The sequence below is a fragment of the Leguminivora glycinivorella genome, chromosome 2 (assembly GCF_023078275.1).
Source record: "Leguminivora glycinivorella isolate SPB_JAAS2020 chromosome 2, LegGlyc_1.1, whole genome shotgun sequence".
Classification (NCBI taxonomy): domain Eukaryota; kingdom Metazoa; phylum Arthropoda; class Insecta; order Lepidoptera; family Tortricidae; genus Leguminivora; species Leguminivora glycinivorella.
Genome location: NC_062972.1, coordinates 16,686,013 through 16,708,572, shown reverse-complemented (window position 1 = coordinate 16,708,572; position 22,560 = coordinate 16,686,013). Strand labels below are relative to the sequence as shown.

Here is a 22,560-nt window from a genome sequence, read left to right as displayed (position 1 = left end):
TCCAGCGCTGATCTTACGATGAGACCATCAAGTGAGAAAAAAAGAGCTGTGTGCAGTCGGTTATTTTTAATTCACAAAGATTTTTTTAGTTTGCCCTCATCACGTGTACACGGACAGTCGGTTATAGACGGTCAACCTAATCATGGCACTGAAAAAAGGCGGCAAATTTGACAAATGTGTTCTATCAAACTGTCTTCAAAAAACGCGTGCCTTCCTAAACCGGCGGAATCATAGACGAGCCATAACACTTAAAAACCGACCAAGTGTGAGTTGGACTCGTGTTGCAAGGGTTCCTTACATCACCAGAAGAGCTTAAGCGCCTTCTGGAGGCGCTAAGTCATTTTTGAAAATAAGATAATCGATATTTTGAACAATTCATAAAAAACCGGCCAAGAGCGTGTCGGGCCACGCTTAGTGTAGGGTTCCGTAATTTTCCGTATTTTTCTCAAAAACTACTTAACCTATCAAGTTCAAAACAATTTTCTTAGAAAGTCTTTATAAAGTTCTACTTTTGTGATTTTTTCATATTTTTTAAACATACGGTTTGCCTGTGTGGTGACGGGTTAAGAATTTCACCATCCCCTTTCTTCCCGTGGGTGTCGTAGAAGGCGACTATGGGATATGGGTTAAATTGTGGTGTAGGCGAGAGGCTGGCAACCTGTCACTGCAATGCCACAGTTTCGTTTTCTTTTAACCCCTTATTTGCCAAGAGTGGCCCTGAAGCTTTAGTAGTTTCATGTGCTCTGCCTACCCCTTTATGGGATACAGGCGTGATTGTATGTATGTATGTATGTATGTACGGTTTAAAAGGTAGAGGGGGGGGGGATTTTTTTCCACTTTTTATTTTACCACTTTGTTGGCGTGATTGATATACATATTGGTACCAAATTTCAGCTTTCTAGTGCTAACGGTCACTGAGATTACCCGCGGACGGACATGGCGAAACTATAAGGGTTCCTGGTTGACTACGGAACCCTAAAAAGACGAAACAAAAATGAATGTACATGTAATATTCAAACGCACTCAACACTTTCAAAAGATTTGGTAACTCCTTGCAGCCCCAGTGAGTGAAATTCGTAATTTGAGTTTTTTTCTTTTAGGCACTGGTCCCATCGCGAGCTAGTAAGCTATGAGCTATTGGCTATAAAAACGAACAAAAGATAAGCACTCCCGTGCAAATAAAAGAGACACGGCGATTTTGATAGCTCACCGCTGGGCGAGTAACTATAAACATCGCCGTGTCTCTTTTATTTACACGGGCGTGATTATCTTTTGTTCGTTTTTATAGCCGATAGCTCATAGCTTACTAGCTCGCGGTGGGACCAGTGCCTAAAGTCCAATTTTTAGGCTTGACTATATATTTCTTATAGGTTTTCTTGTAATCTATACATTAAAGGCTATCTCGGGTATTTTTTTGAAAATTTTATGCTAATTAGTTTCGGAGATAAGGGAATGGTAATTTTTGCCTGTTTTCTTAAATTACTTGACAGAAAATTATTAAAAACATATATTTTTGAAATACGTATAAGGGCCATTTTTTTCAAAGTTGTCCACCCCACTTTATTTCGTAACATGGGTATTTATTACGCGATTCATATTCAGAATCGCGAGGTCTTTTGATCGTGATAGGAAAAAAAAATGTCCCAAGATTTCCATATTTTTTTTAGACCTTCCATTCCGTTACCGCCATACAAAATGTATGCAAAAATGGTAACGGAATAAAGAAAAACCATGGGACACTTTTTTACTCCTATTAGGATTGAAAGAGCTCGCGATTATGAGTGGAAAGCACATAAAAAATCCAAATAAAAAAAAGTGGGGCCCAATTAACGCTCTTTCATTTGATATAAATAAATAAAAATAAAATAAAATTCGTTTATTTCAGACCAAATGATCCATAATTTTGTTAGTAAAATATAGTGACTTACGGACTATATTAGTATGTACTTATATCTATATACATATAACAAATAATACAAAATAACTATATTTATATATATGTAACGTATATATATGTAATGTATGATATGTAACACGCTAAAAAACTATTTCAAAAAACTTTGATTTCTAATTTTCACTTTTACCCCCCAAAAGTGGCCCCTATAGATTTTTTAAATTTAATTATTTAAATTACATGCCCGTCTTTGGGTCACAAGTTTACATATGTGTGCCAAACAAGTTAATCGGTTCAGTAGTTTCGGTTCAGTGGTTTCCTTTTTGAGGTACGGAACCTTAAAAATGAGGGGGCAAAGGTTTAATTCTCATAGAAAATTTGAATTTCGCGCCAAGATTTGGTTGATTCGTGGGTGGGAAAAAAGTCTACTTAAGTTGCCAAAAAAATACACGTCATATTGGCCAGGGGGGGGAGGGGGTCCTGAAAATATCACCAAAGATCACCATGGGGGAGGGGGGGTCTAAAATAAGCCAAAAACGTATGACGCGATTAATGGACGCCCCCAAAGTTGTCAGTCAACACAATAAAGTTTTACAAATTTTCATGCCTATATACCTCCTTAGAACTTGTACATTCCTTTTTGCTGTGTACTTAACACAGCAAAAGGGAGTGTACAAGTTTCTAATAGGGTGGCAACGCGCTTGTGACACTGTTTGAGTTGCAGGCGTCCATAGGTTACGGTGACCGCTTTACATCAGGCGGGCCGTATGCTTGTTTGCCACCGCCGTAGTATTAAAAAAAAAAAAACCTACGTATATCAAAATTGAATTGCGTCACAAACTAGTTAATTTTAATGGCACTTACCATCTTTGTTCATACCCATAGCGAGGCATTTCTTGAGGCGGCAGGCCTGGCACTGATTCCGATGTGCCTTGTCCACCACGCAGCGGCCGGTGCCCGCCTGACACCTGCCAAAATAAAACGTTTTGGTTTATGTTTTTAGTTTATGTCTTCGTAACAAATTTAGAAAAACCTGACAGAAATAATTTGATGATTAGTTGTATAGAGAAAAAATAACCTACAACGTCCATGACTAAGACATAGGATAAGTATCCAAAATTCCAATAGTTTACCTACGCTCAAGCGAATTTAGTGGATATTTCTTTCAATTTATTGCGATAGTCTATTAGTTCATTATATTTAAGAAGGATTGTATTTAACTATGTGTATAGGTAAGTAAAGTTTAGTACCTACAAAACTTGTGACAACTGATCTAGAAATAACAAAAAAGAAATAAATTTATAAGATATTGATAATGTCTTCTGAGTTCTGAAGACACTTCATGATATTGAAAACACGACAAGCAATGACATGAAAAAAATAACAAAAGAACTCACAATTCATGTTGGCCCCCTATAATGAAATCAAGCAATCAAATCCCACTAATCCCTACCAAAAACTGGGCAACACCAGTGAAAGGGAATGCAAAGAGGTCACATCTGTAGCGGGTCTATGGCAAAAATTACAATAGAGGGGCTGGCAACACTTGAACCCACTTAATCCGTAGACTGGTAAGCATATTTCTATTCTTGTTGCATCTGTGCCCGTGCCTGAGTGTGAGGTTATGATGGTAATAAAAAAGCGGGGAAGATTACTGGGGTACTGAGTGTAGAAGGAATGAGGAATATAAAGGAAATTTTTATAGATGGCAGATTTCTCTTACCAGCAGTTCTCAAAAAGTTTGTACATAGCCACGTCAGCAAATTTTAATTGATCCTATTTTGTTACCAACATTAAGTGATATAAGTCGACTTTTGTAAGATATATACAGGATAATTGTTATAATTAAGAAAATATAGATAATAGAGAACCTTAATGACCTAATAAAAGTTACTAAAATCTCAATTCATGAAATAAATCTTGGTAACAAAAAAGGAATAAAAAAAACAAATTTAACTTTTTCCTTAATTTTTGTACAAACTTTTCGAGAACTGCTGTTACAAGGATATGATTTTACTATAAAATTAGCATTTCCTGGAAAGAACATAAATTACTTACTTTCATTTAGTTTTGTGACCGTCCATTACATACCAATAGGGTACTTTCTTGAAAAAGGATAGATCCTTATTTTAAGCCAGGTGAATAGTTTTACGAATTTCCTGTAATAATTAATCTTTCAAACTACCTTTTCTATTAACTACTCTTATACAAATTGTTCTTCTAGTCACCTGCAATAATTTACGATGTGATTATACAAGTCATACTATGCAACTTTAAAGGGACTGTCCCTAAAATCGCGCTAATAAACGCTTATCGCTCCTCCTCTGTCACCCTGGCGCAGCCGAAACTTCCCCGATTCGGGGGTATTTAAATGTGATGCGAATTTAATTTTCGTTTTTTACGGCAAGTGCACTGCCGGTTGCTGTTCACTGTTTACCGTTCCGACAAATAATGGATACTTTATCATTTTAAATAGACGTAATATTTTATTTGGAAAAACAATTTGTCAAATTTCATAAATAATAAAATAAACGCATTTTCAGATTGCGGTGCCAGTTCTCTATTTAAAGTTTTACAGTTGATATTTTTTAATGTCCTCTTCATTAATAACTAAGTCTGTATGAACCAAGGATTTTTTATATAGGATTTACATACTTCATACTAAGAATCGTACCTCGATTTTTAAGCGCCACTACATTTATGATGCCTACAATTTTTTTTTTCAAAATGTGTATTGAAGTGATTTCATAATTTTAAAATAAAGAAATATGTCATTTGTTCTTATAAAGAATAAAAACACGCAAAAATTTTTGGGGAAAATATGATTTTGGCCACTTTCAGGCTGCGAAACAGCGCCATCTAGTTTTAAGCCTAAAAGGCCCACACATTTCAGGGGTACGCTTTTTTGTATTGGCTTTTTCAGTCCAGTATTAAATCGTTCTTGGTATGAATATAGTTTTTTTCTACTCCCGTACTGTTATTCGTGAGTTACAAGGTCGTGCATAGAACTTTAAAACCCTACATAAAAGATGTCAGGACAAGTCTATCTAGTCTACACCCTGAAAACATTTAGTAGCAGTAGCACGATATAGCTGTTACAGTTCAGTAAATACATTGCTACCAACTTAATAAACTAATTCGCAGAGTCGAGACTCCTTCGTTTTCTGCTGCGTTCATTGGCGACGCGTCGAATCGCATTCAAGTGTATGAGAACTCGATTCAACTCGGTTCGATTCGTCTTAGTTGCCAGGCTTCAAAGAACCATACCATAGACAGTTTTAGTTTCATGTTTGCACTCAAACTGCATATTCAAAATGGTAGGCGGTACACTAGATAACTAAGATGACTGAAAGTAGGTATTTGTTGATTTATAATTTTCTTTCAAAATAAGTGCTTGGTCGTAGAAAAATCACTCATAATTACTTATGTATTGTATGCAACGGTGTTTAACTGAGTCAAAAAAAATGCTCGTGGCGTCTTTATTAACAATTTTCGGCTTCGCCTCAAATTGTTACCCACGCCACTCACCTTTTTTCTCATCGACCTCTTTTAACCACCAGTTGCATAAACTACTATATTCAGGAAATTGCTTTTGGAATTTAAAAAAAAAGTGTATCATATTTTTTACTTTATGGCATGCTGTATTACTATAGTACTATAATATCTGTCACTTGCTTACTTTAATCAATATCCAATATAAAATATAGGGTAGATGCGACTGATAATATTAAAAACAGTTTAACATTTGGCTCCCTATTCGATTAATTCAGTCGCGTAATGTTATTATGAGCGCGCCCTTAAAGCTACACCATAGATAACAAGAACGGCGTATACGCATCATTTTAGATAACACTTACACCCTTATAGTTCTAACGCTAAGGAGATGGTCAAGTGTGACATGTGTACCAGATTTATGGCAGATTGAATGCCGTGGTCTCATTACCTTTTTAATTTGAAATGGTGCTACAATACTCTTTTTGACATACAGTCTGGCACACTTGGCAAACTTTCACAGTAAAACAACTCTAATATTTAGTAACTACCTATTTATAAATTAAACCCGGCAAGTGCAGGTTTGACCATGATCACTGTTGGGATCCGTAGAGTTACATGCTCGTCCGTTAAAATAGACTTTTTTTACAAAAACTCAAAAACTGCTAAGCCGATCATGTTCGCTAAGAGTATATTTTCCAATTTTTAATATTTATAAACTTAAGTAGGAAATGTACCGACGGAAATTTTAGTACGTAACTAATGATCTTAAGCAGTTAAGCATTAATTAAATGGGTCGTTGTAGTTACATCAGCAAACAGTAATAGGTGTATAGGTAACCCTGGTATTCCATATATCTACATCTACCAACAATAAAATTACTATAGTAGTATAACTACTATAGTAATAGTACTATAGTACTACTAACTACTAGTATATCTACTGTTAACTACATAAGTAAGATCAATAATAAGTTACATAGTTGCAATACTTGCAATACGTTTGCGGTCTTTTGTACAAACGAATATCACAACATCGGAAAAAAATGCAAACATTATTTCTCCATATAATTTGTTACTCTCCTGAAGTCAGTGGCGCCATCAACAGCAGCAAATATAAGTTGGTCGTAAATCCGGGTCCCTTTTGCGACAAATGTCAACTTGCTCCTAAGCCTATTACTGAGGATTATCGGTAATGAAAATATATTTAATCTGTATTAGTCCTCTGTGTTGGCAGAACTGCTTTCATTCGGCACTAGCTTTGATTGGTTTCCTTATGATGTGATTGCTTTCTTGTGTTGACCCTGTTGATCTGTCATAAGCTGGTAGGTATTTTCCATTTCCATCACAAATTAAATTCGGGTTCTCAATTTTTTAAATTATATACAAGAACCAATTCACGATATGTCCCTTACTTGGAAGGTAATTTACTTGGAAGTATTTATTGTTCTTCGTATTTATACAATAAGTAATTTTATACTAAAATAATAAGGGTTATAGGTATTATACAGGGTGGGGCCTGTAACAAAAGCAAAAAATTAAACTGTAGGCTGTACTCCTTAAACTGACCAACATTTGTTTAGCGACTTTACAAAATCATGAAGTCTCTAATTTTCTAACTTTTCATACAAAATAAATATTAGCTTCAATGGACGCCATTATTGTTGTCATTGACGTTGTCAGTCACACTTTACACTTAACAGAATTCGCAATACATTACCTCTTAGAAAAAACTTTCAAGGGTGATAAAAATCAAAATACAAGTTATTTTTAAAAGTCCCTGAACAAATGTTGATCAGTATAAGGAGAATAGCCTACAGTTTAATTTTTTGCTTTTGTTACAGGCCCCACTCTGTATAAATATGAAATTGAAGTTAAAATCCTTGCCGCTCACCTGATATTTTCTACTATACTCGTAAGACCGGTAGGTCTAGCACATGATTGCCGCGAGAGTATGTCGCCGCGAGATAGACTACCCGTCCTTATGTCATTAATACAGTTAGATGAAGACGTGCCATCTATCTCGCGGCGACATACTCTCGCGGCAATCACGTGCTAGGCCTACGGGACCTCCTACTTGTAAGAGTACAAATTCAAACTGCTATCAAAATAAAACAGAATTACCGGGATCTTCCTACAGACAGTGTGACACAGTTCACAGATTTCACAGTTAACTTCTTCCACACCTATTATGATTAGATTAGATTAGATTTCTTTATTTGATGATAAAAATTACACTATAAATTTGCTACATGTCAAAATTATGTTTATCTTCTCATCATGATCATCAAAAATTACATAATAAATTCCAAATAAAAATAATTGTGTCTCCCAAATGAGGATCGTCATTTACAAAGAAAGAAAATACACATGCCAAGCTAAATAAAATTAATAAATTAAGTTACAATATCATGAAATTATCACGAAGCAAGAAAATATTATATAACAGAGAAATATAGGTATAATTATATCATCGGTCATTAAAAATTCAAATCCATGTACTCATTTACAGAGTACATGGGGTTATCTAACAAAAGGTTTCTCAATTTGCGCTTAAATGCTTCGTCACATGGCTCATTTCTCAGATCGGCAGGTAAGTGCTCATAGTAAGTAGGACCGATGACTCGAGGGTTCTTTCTTGAAAGTGCCATGCGACGGGGGACTGTTCTCAGACGGCCTGTAGATCGAAGCTGTTTGCCCGGAAAGTCAATGCGTGCAAATTGGGATATATTATGTCTAACATACAGCAGTACGTCGAACAGATATTGTGAGTAGTGCGTCATTATACGTTCAGAACCGAAGAGCTCTCTACAAGGGTACCTGTCTTTTACACCGGCAAGTGTACGTATTGCGCGTTTCTTCATTATAAGGACTCTTTTTGCATCAGTTGAATTGCCCCAGAGCAGTGAGCCGTATGCCATGATAGAATGGAAATGCGCAAAGTACACCTGCTTTAAGGCTTCTGCCGAAATAAGAGGCCTCAGTTTTCTCAACGCAAACGACGCACCACCCAACCGATCACAAAGATTGTCTACATGGCACTTCCAATTTAGAGTATTGTCGATCAGGAACCCTAGAAACTTACTCTCTTCGCACATGGTCATTGGAAAGTTAGCCATGCAAGGTGGTGGTTGAACCTTTCGACCAGAGAATAACATAACATTCGATTTGGAATAGTTAAGTAACAGTCCATTTGCTGAGAACCATGACTGCAATTGGTGGCAAGCGTCATTAATGTTTATTGCCAGCTGGTCATAAGAACTTGCACTAACCAATACAGTCGTGTCATCCGCAAACAATACAGGCAAGCCAGCTTCAATATTCGACGGTAGGTCATTTACAAATAACAAAAACAAGGTATTTCCAAGGGACGAACCCTGTGGAATACCTATATTTATGCTACCTATGTCAGACTGAATTGACTTGCCGTCAGTGAGTATTTTCACGACTTGTTTGCGTTCTGACAAAAAAGAGGTAAACAGCTCATGAGCTGTACTATCCATTCCGTACATCTTCAATTTCTTGTATGTACATACATACCTACGGCAGGAAAGAGAGTGGTGACATTCTTAACCTGTTACCACTCTGTACTGTACTATCATTTAAAAGGAGGAAAATAGTTAACTACAATTAACGTAAAATTTGTCTCATCATATCACAAATGACTCAGTGACCCCATTACCGGAAATGTCCCGAATTTCGCCCAACCATTACATTACGAACCAACATGTTACACATCGGTTGTTGGTTTAGGTGTATCGCCACCGCGTCTGTTTATCTAACTATTGGATGTAGTGAACTATGTCACACCTGTGACCCGTTTGACGTTTTATTTCCAACTAAACATGACTTTCTCCGATTTTCGTAATATTTATATTACCTACTATATATTTTACTATCTTTTGTATAAACCGTGTCTTCAGGTAACAATCATACAAAATTCACTTACTTTCAACGTTATTAAAGACCTAAACTTCGATTAAGGTAAACTATTATAAATATGTAAACAGGCCGTTATGTCGTCCTTTTTAATTTTGATTTTTAAAGTTTAATATAGTTACAAAAACAAACTGCTGAAATTATATGATACAGGAATTGAATTAAAATAATTCATCGTTAGTTTGCAATGCTTTATTGTTTTTACTATTTCTGTGAAAATGCAAACATCAGAAGGTTATTTTTGTAAACTCCCTCGAATGTCTATTACCTATGTAAACCATTCTCCCAGCATAGATGGAGGTTTTACGGTAGGTCAATGAACAAAATAAGTGTAGCATAGAGTTGTTGCTAGTGCTACATCGACCTACTAGGCGCAACAATTAGTAAACACAGGTTGGTCGTTTCACTCGTTTCATATGACATATCATTGCAATAGCTACCATATGAATAAATATTATTTTCTTAGATTATGTTTGGCTAACCTCATATTAAAGTAGGCAGGTACGAGTACATCTCTGTAAATCGTCTCATTCAGTAAAACACGTGCTTTGGCACAGTAGGCCTAGCACATGATGGCCGCGGGAGTATGTCGCCGCGAGATAGATGCCATGTCTTCTTCTAACTGTATTAATGACATAAGGACGGGTAGTCTATCTCGCGGCGACATACTCCCGCGGCCATCATGTGCTAGGCCTACAGGTATGATTTACACATCAGTAGAGCACATTTGTGTAACTTAACTTCAAACTCTTTTTTTTTATTTTTTTTTTATTTGAGTACTAGGAATTTAGAGCAAAGCTCTATCGTATCCACAAATTGGACGCCGGGAAACGAAGGGACATCCCGGGGAATGAAAGATATCCCGGGGAAAACTTCAAACTCGGGAAAATCCATTCTGCTTTAAGGTTGGTTGATTATGTACCTACATAAATATATATAATCTGAAAAATAATGGATTTGACGTAGCGTGCTGTCAGCAGCTTGTGGTCTTTGACAAAATTACTACCTAATCAATGGTAGCAACCATCGTTCCTTCCTTAGATCCTTTCATTTTAACAAACAAATAACTAAAGAGACATACTGTTTTTATTGCAAAATTGAAATGAATCTTTTAATAACAATACGAACAATAACGGGTGTCCCGTTTATTTTATTTTTAAAACTGAGTATAATTGCATTCATAGATTTTTAAATAATTACCTACTTATAAATACATCGCCACACGAGAAAAAAAAATATCTTTGTCATACCAATTGAAAAGATTTATCATAAGGATTATTTTTTCTAAATAACATAGTGTCGGAAATAAAAGGAAGACCATGCATTTTAACATTTTACATGGCATACCTACTCGTAGTCGTAGCCGTGCTAGGCCTTACATTTTTTTCATAAAATTAAAAAAAAAATGCAGTTTTACCAACTTTTAAATATAAAATAAAGTCTTCTTTCAGCAAAATATCCTATTTATGATATTTGGGTACGTCCCTTCCATTCCATGTGGCATAGCCGTGGGACACCTTGTTTATATATGACTAAATATAAGCCAGCTCACCTGTATATGAGTTTCCGTCGGACGGAGCGCTTGAAGAACCCGCTGCAGCCATTACAGGCCAAGATGCCGTAATGCTTCCCGGAGCTGGTGTCGCCACACACCACGCATACAAGACCTGGGAAAAGAGAAGACACATATAATATTAACACCAACATCTAGTTTTAAACAAATTTAAACTCCTAAAGTCAATCAAACCATCACCTTCCTCTTCAGAGTATGAAGAGGAAGGTGGTTTGATTGACTCTTGAACAAGATTTAGGACGGTTACCAGGGTGATGCTGATCTGGTCTAATACAGGTGAGTAGCTTTTTAATAGGTGAATCAAGCTCGGAACACTAGTGGTGGGCACAGCGGCAATTATATTGACGAATAAGGGGTTCATAGTAGAGTTGTAGCCTTTATCTCATCAGAGGACAAGCTGTCCTTTGCAGAACTTAGTCAGTCAGTAGGGCGATGCTGACTCGACCTGTCTTACCCAGGTGGTAAGCTTTCTTTGTGGGTGGGCTGGAGCAGCTGCAACTATAATCAGTTCGGTCTTACTACCCAGGTGGTTAGTCTTTCTTGAGGGCGGGTCAGGCGGCCAGGTTCTGAGCGCTGCGCGCTGTCGGTATTAGCGGACCCCCAACTTTGTATAATACATCAAAGAACAAGTTGCCATTTATACTATAATAAGAACTATAAGACGGTCACCAAGGCGATGCCGACCTGTCTTACCCAGGTGGTTAGTCTTCTTTGTGGGCGGGTCAGGCAGCCAGGGTCGGAGGGCAGGTGGCGCTAGTGCGGCCGCAACTAATGCGGCGGAAGACGGCGGCGACCAACGCAGTGGTGAAGGGTTCTCGTCGCCTAGTAAAAAAAAATAGATTAGATATCCAGATGAATGAAAATTAGTGTTCATTATATTATTGTGGTCTTATAAGAAAAAAAAACTATCGTTCCTTGTGAACATTTCGCTCTATTCGAAACTTTTGCTAGATAGACTGTTTTATGTACTTTTTATGTGTTATATTTTTGACTAAAATAAGAAGAATATGGGCACTGAGGTATTTAACGCTATTAAATTGTAGGTGTAAACTGGTGATTAAGTTTAATCCTAAACATTCATAAAAATTAGGATAAAACTCTAAAATATCTACAGTATTTAATTTAAGGCCCTAAGATAAAAAATAACGGATTTGGTAGACAGATTTTGTTCGTATTATGTGCAATATTTAAATGATCGTTATTTAATACATCTTTAGAATTAGTGTCTGGATAGTTGTACGAATAATTAGATAATAAGTACCCCCATTTCAGATTCATTAATTATTAGTACTAACATAAGTTATATGTTATTATGTAGAGGTATATTGTTACTTTAAAAACCTGTTTTAACCAATTTGAAACTATTTGATTATGGAACGCAAATAAAATCAAGTAATAAACACTTAAGCTTGATATGGCTAATAAAATAACAATTGCAAATTGCACCCTTTCGCTTAATAATATTTCTACTTTATGCTACAAGGGCGCCCCCTTGGTAAACACTACACACTTGATCCTGGGCCAAGCTATGATGATCCTTACGCGTTTGATTTTAAGCGCCAGTGGAGTGCAAAATGATAAGTGATGCTAGGGTGGTACTAATGTGGCAAATCAATTAAGTGATTGAGGGTCGAATTGTGTAGGGATGTAGCAATTTGATATGGTTCTGGTCAAATCGTGATTTGATCAAAATATTTCTGCTATTAGGGAATTTTTATTCGCTATTTGATTTGAGCTGTGTAAGTTCCAACATTCGATTTAGTTCTCTGTCTGTAACACAAGGCCGGTTAAAAAAAAAGAATTAAAAGGTACTATCAGCTGTAAAATTCATTGGAGAAATTATGAATGAATTAATTGATAAATTCGCCATGCACGTTTGCAGCTGATAGTACTTAGATACGTTCTAAGCAATTAAACGGGAGGTAACGGCGCATTACCATAACGTAGGTACCCTTAGAAAATATGTTTACTGAATTAAGTATAACATTACTGTTTTTAGCTGGGTACATAGGTACTCGTAGGATTATTAAAACAGCGGAGCTATTAAATTTTTAAAACGATCCGTAAGATAATTCTTACCATATTATTTGATTTTCAGTCAAAATTAAGTAAGTAAGCAAGTTAGTTGATATCACGTTTGATGATGTTGCAGTACTCTGGGTGTTGAAGTAGGTACTCTGGGTAGTCGGGGTCAAAGGAAATTAATAGAATTTTCCCCTCACTAGCTCGGAAACAAGTGTTTTGTCCTTTAATACCAGCGGGTAAAAACGCATTTTATCCACTAGTGGGTAAAGTAATTTGACCTTGAATAAAGTCAAATTAACTGCTTTAAAATTTATAAAAGTAGGTGAATCTTGTAATAAAGATGATTTACCACCTGTGGACCTACTGGAAGCAGTGATAAACGCATTTTTTGCGTTGTAGTTTCCTCGCCATAGTGAGGGAAAAGTTTTGTGTTACACTCGGGTGCAAATGTATTTTACTTCTCGTGTGTTAAAAAACTCGCAAGTTCAGGATTCTATTCTCGAACCACTCGCTTCGCTCGTGGTTCAACTATAGAATCCTTTCACTTGCTCGTTTTTCAATTCCACACTCGGCGTTAAAATACAACTTTGCCCCCTTGTATAACAAATAACTATTTTTAGCTCTTTCAGAAAACTGTTCAACAGTCACCGGTGCCTGCAGACATACTCGTAATGTAATACATATAAACCTACAGTGATCGCATCTCATTTATAAAATAATCGATCAAAAATGTGCTTCCACCGTTTAAAATAAAACAATTAAGCCCCGGTATCCGCGGCGGCCTCAAGGGAGCAATCCTGTATTGATTTTGCACACATATGCCCGGCTGGGTAGGGACGTGCGGTTGTCCCAATCGCCGTGACGGCTATCTCGTGTCTATTGGGATGAGAAATATTTATCGCCACATGATAGCATATAGTTTTGTTTGTAATTCAAGTCGATATAAATTGAAAAACTTGAAATTATTTTTCTCAAATATCACAGCAAACCTTTCTACACATTTTTGTGCCCGAGGTCCCGTCGGTTCCCAAGTCCACCCAAGTAAAATTCAGTTGGTACATAATAATACCTATATCAAATTTCCTGAAAAAGTAAATACAGATATCCGTTGAATTCACCGTATAAAATATATAGGTACCAACTTATACTCTAGATTTCTATAAAATAAAAAAAAATCTAAATATTGACAAGCACGCTTTTAGAAAACCACGTTATTATATGGCTAGTGCGCTAGAACCGTGCTTTTTAATGTTTAAAATGTCATGTCTCGCGCAAGTTTAACTACCTACTTAACCAATCGTATACCTAAAATTATTAGACCCCATAAAACCACCCGAACATTACATTAACGCCAAAACAAACTGTCATGACCCCCGACTGATCGGTAATTGCACAGACAATATGGATGCATTGTGTTACCTTTGCGAGCTGCCAACTGCAGGCGAGGGCCGTGATTGTGTGTGACAATGACAAGTGGGGATTTACAAATTAGTGCACAATGTGATAATCAAATCATTGTCTCGCACTAGCTTTTGCCCGTGGCTATATTGCGCTACTTGTGAATTTGGTATTAATTGTGACTTACTGCCCGATTCGAACAATATAAGATATCACAACGGTATCAATCAATCAGTGGGTAAAGTGACTTTTCTAATTAACAACTTTACTAAGTGATATCAGATACTTAGAATTGGGAGTGAATTGCAAAAGGTTGTTCAGGTATTATTTATTTTGAAAAATGTATTTTTAATTTACTCTACCGTGTCTTTGAATGCAGTCCTTTGTAACTTATTCATTAACGTATTTTGTAAGTACCTGAAGTAACTGCTTGTGTAAGATAAACACCGGGGCAAGTCTAACAGTTATGGGGAATCCTCATACTGTTTGTCCGTACCGTACACAACTAAAACTACGTGCTACTATCAAAACACTTCATCTTCACTCTTAACCCAAAAGGAAGAAACCTATTTATCTATAAATGGGTGATTCTCTGTAAGGATGTTCAACAAACAGTCCCCTGGCAATGATTTTTTGAAATATTTATTAATGAAATCCTAAATAGTTAGTATAATTTAATAAAACCCATTTGCCTTAATTAAATTATACAAACTATTTCTGATTTTATAAATAAATATTTTAAAAAATCATTGCCAGGGGACTGTTTGTTGAACATCCTTACAGAGAATCACCCAAATATAGCAGTCCACTGTGGTATGTTTGTACTAACTACTTATATGGCACCTATTCACATAATCAGGGTTTATATATTTGTGTAGGTATAACACATCGAAGAACAAGATCGATATAAATATATATTGTTTATGTATTTATACGTATTGTATTCATTTTTAGAGTATAGGGATGTATATAATGTGTAAAGATTTGTTTAAAGGTACTTTGTATACATGCCGATGCACTTTAATTGTGTTTGCGTCTACCATTTCCTATTTTCCTCTCTCAGTTATTCTAAGGTTAGCTGGAAGAGATCCCTTAAAGGGATAAGCTCACTTTTGTACATAACCGTTATAACCATTCACTGTACTTGTAATTTGTTCTGTGCAATAAAGTGTTTACTACTACTACTACTACCTTTTTCAGAAAACTTTGGAATAAATATGTAATGTTAATTGAATTGAATTGAATCGTTTATTTCAGGTATTGTTCCCATATTTTTGTTAGTAACTTTTTTTTCTCTTAAAGACTAATGTTAGTGTAGGTACATATTAAATTAATTTAAAATTAAATAATAATAATTACATTAAAAATGAATAATAAAAAACTGATCATAAATTACATTAGGTATTAGGTATTAAAAAAAAATCATTTCAAAACACTAGTACAATAAGCCACTCAATTTAAAATTAAAATAAATAATAATAATTTTAATGTGCATTTCATTCCATTTGCGCATAACAGGACAGTCAAATTTGGATGATAATACATATATTATAGCCTTGTACATATCCACATACAGCAGATAGGCAACTCAATACAAACCTCAAAAATGGAAACGCGAAAAAGAAACGTCCCAAGACATAAAAACGCCGTTGGAGAAAATTGGAAGTCAGACTCGAGGCGGGTATCAAGATAAATCAATGTTACTGTAGTACGGCACTTACAGGACAGAGAAACCGTGGAGAGGATTTCGAAAAGTATACATTCGTTTATAACTTTTCGGTCGCGTCTTTTAACCTTGCCAGCCCCACTAGCACAACTTGCCTTGTCGCGCGCGAGTCCATACTTGAAGTCGCGCTTGATGTATGGACTCGCGCGCGACAAGACAAGTTGTGCTAAAGGGTCAGGTAATCTATTTATAAAGTAACGTTTGGCACTTGCACGTATTTTTGTAGTCATCTAAATATAGCTGATTGTAAATATTATGACTAATTTAACCTATGCTGGTCTAGAAAGTACGAAACAAATTGACAGCTTGCCTGAAATATTGACTCTAAAATGTCTACCAGCTCTTTCTTTCATGAAATAAATAAAATTGCATTACAAAAAATATAAATTACACACAAGATTCAAATTAAAATAGGAAATTAAATGAAAATTAAATAATAAAGAAATTTGTCATAAAATCATATAAATATAAGCAGACCTTATATGGCAAATAAATGAAATGAAACTAAAAGATAGATAGGTCAGCAGTTCTCGAAAAGTTTGTACAATAATTTGCATGCTTTTCTTACAAAAATACCAAAGTCACTTATGAGTGTGCCGTTCAGATTTGAGGAGTACGGTTCTGACTATCATCAGCAGTTCCACTGCACCAAATGTCACTGTTCTGGACGTAAGTGCATGCTGTTCTTATAAAAATACCAAAGTCACTATAAGCGTGCCGTTCAGATTTGAGGAGTTCGGTTCTGACCAACATCAGCAGTTCCACTGTACCAAATGTCACTGTTCTAGACGTAAGCGCATGCTGTTCTTATAAAAATGGCAAAGTCACTATAAGCGTGCCGTTCAGATTTGAGGAGTTTGGTTCTGGCCATCATCAGCAGTTCTACTGCACCAAATGTCACTGTTCTGGACGAAAGTGCATGATGTTCTTATAAAAATACCAAAGTCACTATAAGCGTGCCGTTCAGATTTGAGGAGTTCGGTTCTGACCATCATCAGCAATTCCACTGCACCAAATGTCACTGTTCTGGACGAAAGTGCATGCTGTTCTTATAAAAATACCAAAGTCACTATAAGCGTGCCGTTCAGATTTGAAGAGTTCCGTTCTGGCCATCATCAGCAGTTCCGCTGCACCAAATGTCACTGTTCCGTACCTAAATGCATGCTGTTCCTTTAAAAACACAAAAATCACCATATGTATGCCTTTCAGATTCGAGGAGTTCCCTCGATTTCTCCAGGATCCCATCATCAGAACTGGGTTCTGAGAAAAATGGGACCAATCTGTATGCATATACATTCAATCAAAAAAAAACTTTTCAAAATCGGTCCAGTAACGACGGAGATATCGAGGAACAAACATTAAAAAAAATAAAAAAAATAAAAACATACAGACGACTTGATAACCGTCCTTCTTGAGAGATATGAGGCGACGGTTAAAAATTAAGGAAAAAGTTAAATTTGTTTTTTTTTATTCCTTTTTTGTTACCAAGATTTATTTCATGAATTGAGTTTTTAGTAAGTTTTATGTGGTCATTAATAGGGTTCCCTAGTATTTATATTTTCTTAAATATAACAATTATCCTGTTATATATCTTACGAAAGTCGACTTATGTCACTAAATGTTGGTAACAATTAATAGGATCAATTAAAATTTGCTGACGTGGCTATGTGTAAACTCTTTGAGAAGTGCTGATTGTATCACTTTAGTGCCACCCGTGTTGAAATGTTTACACGAAATCCTTAAAAGACAGCTGAAAGTCGTCTCCATTCCTCCCGGATCCCGCCCGTCGCCGTGGAAACTTTGTCGCTTGCCGTTTTATTCGCCTTTCTTTTGACGCGGCAAGCTCTTGAGCCTCTCTGATTAATTTCCTCCCCCTTGCCCTCTAAAGCCGGGTTTAAACGCCTCCTACTTACGGCTGTTTGGAATTGTCTGTGACTTTAGGAAAAAGGTTGGGTTATAAGGGTATTTTATATAGCTCGATCAACGTAGATATAGTGTCTGATGTAACTGTAAGTTTTTTGTATTATGTTGCTCTCTAAATAAATAATAGTTTGTATTTCTGTGGGTGTGCATTTTCTATTTATTTTAAATGTAAATCGGGCATAAGGCCCATTTTATAATCTTATAGAATAAACATATTGTGATCTCGACCAATTAAATAACTTGTAAGAAGTACTTTATGAAGTCAGTTATACTTACTTAGGCCCAGTCTGTAGCAGACTGATAGCGGTTTTAATTTGAGATATTAAAGAAAATGTATGAATATAAAATAGATAGTTAAAGTAACTACGTTTCATTAACCAACATAGCCTCGTACTAAATAAAAGCTCAATATTCGAAATGCGAACACATTATTCTGGAACGAAAATGAAATTTCAAATCCCCATCTCCGCTCCTATTGGTTATTTTGTATTCAGAACACACACTGACCGGGTAAAGTGGCAAATCATGGACCGGGCTGAAAATCAGTCAAATAGACCCCGAGTTACTGGCTGGCGCGCGCTGAATACTAAATGGCTTCGCCTGCATTAAAAAACACAGTGTGGCGAGCGTGAAAAAATCGAATATGATTTGGGTGTTCGGCGCTGTTGATTGTATAACAGAGAATTTTTGTGATTGCGATTGCGGGTCGTCGTGGGGTCGTCAGTAAATTTTATACGAGCATGTGTTATATTTTATACAGTTGTTATTGTAGAAGAAATACGTTTTTATTTACTACTAGCTTTTGCCCGCGGCTTCGCACGCGTTAGAAAGAGACAAAAAGTAGCCTATGTCACTCTCCATCCCTTCAACTATCTCCACTTAAAAAATCACGACAATTCGTCGCTCCGTTTTGCCGTGAAGGACGGACAAAGAAACATACACACACACTTTCCCATTTATAATATTAGTATGGATTTATTTAACTTAGAAATTATTTAGATTTTTTTTTATATACATAGGTAAGAAGAATCTTATGTTCTTCCCCTGGACGCAATTTAACTAAACTGGTGGAGCAATAAAACGAGCCTGTTTTTTTCGGAATGTCTTTTAAGTAAGCCCATTATTCGCAGCCTGAATATTCGTAGTTTTCAACGAAAACATTGTCAAAGGCCATGCCAGGATAAGCTAAGTGAATCTGCCCCCAGCGAGTTTTGGCTTGAATTTTTTTTTATTGATTCGTCTTTGTGTTAATATCAAGTATGCCAAATTTCAGCTCCCAAAACTTATAGTTTAGTAATTTAAAAAAAAACGAAATTTGAACTTTCTTCGATATTTTTTTTCCGGGCAGCCGATTTTGACGCGCGTCACGTATATTGTGCATGTAGGTAGGAAAATTATATGATATTAATTTTGTGTTATATTGCCATACAAAAACATAAAAAATAACTAAAAATATTTTTTAATTTTTTTTTTAAAGTTTTATCATGCAAGCGACACCTCCAGATTTTTCATCAAAGTAAGCCTCTTTAATAAGCTACCAAATGAATATAAATACTTAATTTTATCTGTGGTAGAACAAGGTGTTTTTTTTAATTGAATACATCACAATACATTTTACTCCCATACACGCTTGTTAAAACGAATCGCTGACAAACTTCAGAGAAACGTGCATGTTCGTCCTAAACACTGGCCACTAATAAAAATTTAAAAAATACATATATGAATATGTTTTTTTATAAAAAAAAGTTACAAATTGCGAAAAAAATTTCTTATACAATTTGTATGAAAAAATATTTTTTTTACATGGTGTTTTTCTGATGCCAATCGATTCCATTCCTATTCAGTATCAATAGTTCCTTAGGGCTCAACTTCCGGTAATGTACTAAAAAGCCGCAAATTGTAGAAAACTTTTTCCACATTTCCCCCATAGTGTATGATATTATGTAGATATCATAGAGGAATAAGTAAGGGAAGAGTTGTAACTCCATACATCAGTAAATGCAAGTTATTTGAAGTGACATCTAGCGACAATCACACGTCAATCATGCGTCAAATAGCGTAAATTATCAGTACCACTACTCGATAATAGATGCCACCAGCGCTGCGTTGCTAAAAATGTAATATCAAAACAGTTTATAACTTATATTTCAAGCAGAAGGAATTGAAAACAGAGCACTGATTAATACTATTGTAATATTAGCTAAAAATTGTTGAGCATTAGACTTTTTGTTCGTCGCGACATCTATTGACAAGTAGCAGTACTGATAATTTACGCTAATTGACACGTGATTGATGAGTGGATGAGCTAGATGTCACTACAAATAACTTGCATTTACCGATGTATGGAGTTACAACTCTTCCCTTACTTATTCCTCTATGGTAGATATCTACAAAAATTAAACTATTTTTTACAAACAGTTTTTTTATGCCAATCGATTCTATTCTTATCCAGTATTAATACTTGCTTTGCACTAAATACCCACAAATCAATGGATACATTTTCCATACATCTTGTTATGGGGTAAATGTGGAAAAAGTTTTCTTCAATTTGTGGCTCTTTAGTACATTACCGCAAGTTGAGCTCAAAGAAACTTTCGATACTGAATAGGAATGGAATCGATTGGCATCAGAAAAACACCATGTGTAAAAAACAAATTTTTCATACAAATTGTATAAGAAAAGTTTTTCGCAATTTGTGACTTTAGAAAAAAAAACATATTCATATATATATATTCTTTTTAATTTTTATTAGTGGCCAGTGTTTATGACGAACGTGCACGTTTCTCTGGAGTTTGTCAGCGATTCGTTTTAACGAGCGTGTATGGGAGTAAAATGTATTGTGATGTATTAAATTAAAAAAAACACCTTGTTTTACCACAGATAAAATTAAGTATTTATATTTATTTGGTAGCTTATTAAAGAGGCTTACTTTGATGAAAAATCTGGAGGTGTCGCTTGCATGATAGTAGGTACTTAAAAAAAAAATGTTTTTTTTTAAGTTTTTGTATGGCAATATAACACAAAATTAATATTATATAATTGTCCTACCTACATACACAATTTACGTGACGCACGTCAAAATCGGCTGCCCAGAAAAAAAAATATCGAAGAAAGTTCAAATTTCGTTTTTTTATTTTAATTACTAAACTATAAAGTTTTGGGAGCTGAAATTTGGCATACTCGATACTAATACAAAGACGAATCAATAAAAAAAAATTCAAGCCAAAACTCGCTGGGGGCAGATTCACTTAGCTTATCCTGGCATGGCCTTTAAAATATTACCTATTCATTTCACGCAAATGCAGCGAAGATGCCTAATATATCAAAACTTAACTATATAAAGGAAAGCAAAAGTATTATTACTTATTAAATAGTATTATACCTGTCATTCTGTTGTCCTGGTGTTCTTGAGTCAGCTGAAGCGGCGTCTGCGCAACCTCCATTTCAACGTGGATCTTGTGAGATTCGCTTGTTTTCAATGAATTCACTGAGTCACTGTTATACCTTACAGTTCTTTCATTATTTTATGTTCTTGATACAGATCGGGAATACTTTACTGTTCAATATTTTGACTTGGAAAACTAGCTGTTGGAAAATGAAGTTTGTGAATTTTCCGCATTTGTTTTCTAAACGACAGATTAGTTTTTTAGCCCGTTTCCGGAGAGGATATGATTAATATTATAGAGTTAAAGGGCCGAAAGTTATACTTGTACAATAATAGTTCTTAGTTTTTATTGATAGATATTATCACAGTATAATAAAGAGTACTATCGTACAGTATGGCCACTCCCGCTCCCCGCTGAAAGCGCCGCCCGCCCCCTCTCGGTTACCTCACAGTTACCGCCTGTCAAAAACACGAACAGTCGACCTGTCATATCTCACTCATGTAAAGTACTAAGTAAGTATGCACATTGTAAATAGGTACCTATAAATATAATTGTTCTAAGTATAGATGCTGTTTCTGTGAATACCATATTTACACAAGTGTTTATTAAAATTACAGATCATATATCAATGCTATGTAGGTACAATTAAATACAGCTCAACTCCGAAATTGAAACTGTTCAATAAAATATTGTACTTACATTAAAAATTAACTACTTAGAGTTGGACCAATACAACTCTGCATGGCATCTGAATTGATTGAGTGGGAAAATGTCAAATTTATATGAAGATATGACCCATTTTGTTATTTTCAAGTAGGTACCTACACAGTTATCTTAGTTGATTAGGTACCTACTTTTAACCAACAATGGACAATACCTACCACTTCAATTATATTGGTATTTTTTGTACAATTGGTATAAAAATGTCAGAATTCCATCACAAAAAATGCACACCTTAATTAATTTATCTTGCGGAAAATTCACAATAACTATCAACCTCAACAAATATCTCTTCTTCTTCAACCTAGCGTTTTCCCGGCCTAGCGCCAGGGTCCGCTTTCCTGCTCAGCCTTCTCCACTTTGCCCGGTCTTCGGCATCCTGAGGTGAAAGATTGTTCTCTTCCATGTCCGCTGTCACGACGTCCAGCCAGCGCTTCTTAGGCCTACCGCGGCCGCGTGACCTAGGGCCTTGGACGATGAGGTTG

General features: G+C 35.7%; 1 protein-coding gene across 1 annotated transcript in view; it reads right to left on the bottom strand.

Annotated features, from left to right (window-relative positions):
- Positions 1–21,547, bottom strand: part of LOC125240312 (photoreceptor-specific nuclear receptor) — a 44,062-nt gene extending 22,515 nt beyond the window's left edge. Inside the window, exons 1-4 of the mRNA XM_048148197.1 lie at positions 21,352–21,547; positions 11,591–11,719; positions 10,877–10,991; positions 2,759–2,862 (exon numbers count right to left, since the gene is read on the bottom strand). Of these exons, the coding sequence (XP_048004154.1) occupies positions 2,759–2,862; positions 10,877–10,991; positions 11,591–11,719; positions 21,352–21,412 (409 nt within the window). The 5' untranslated portion in view covers positions 21,413–21,547. The remainder of the gene's footprint in view (positions 1–2,758; positions 2,863–10,876; positions 10,992–11,590; positions 11,720–21,351) is intronic.
- Positions 21,548–22,560: the final 1,013 nt, after the last annotated feature.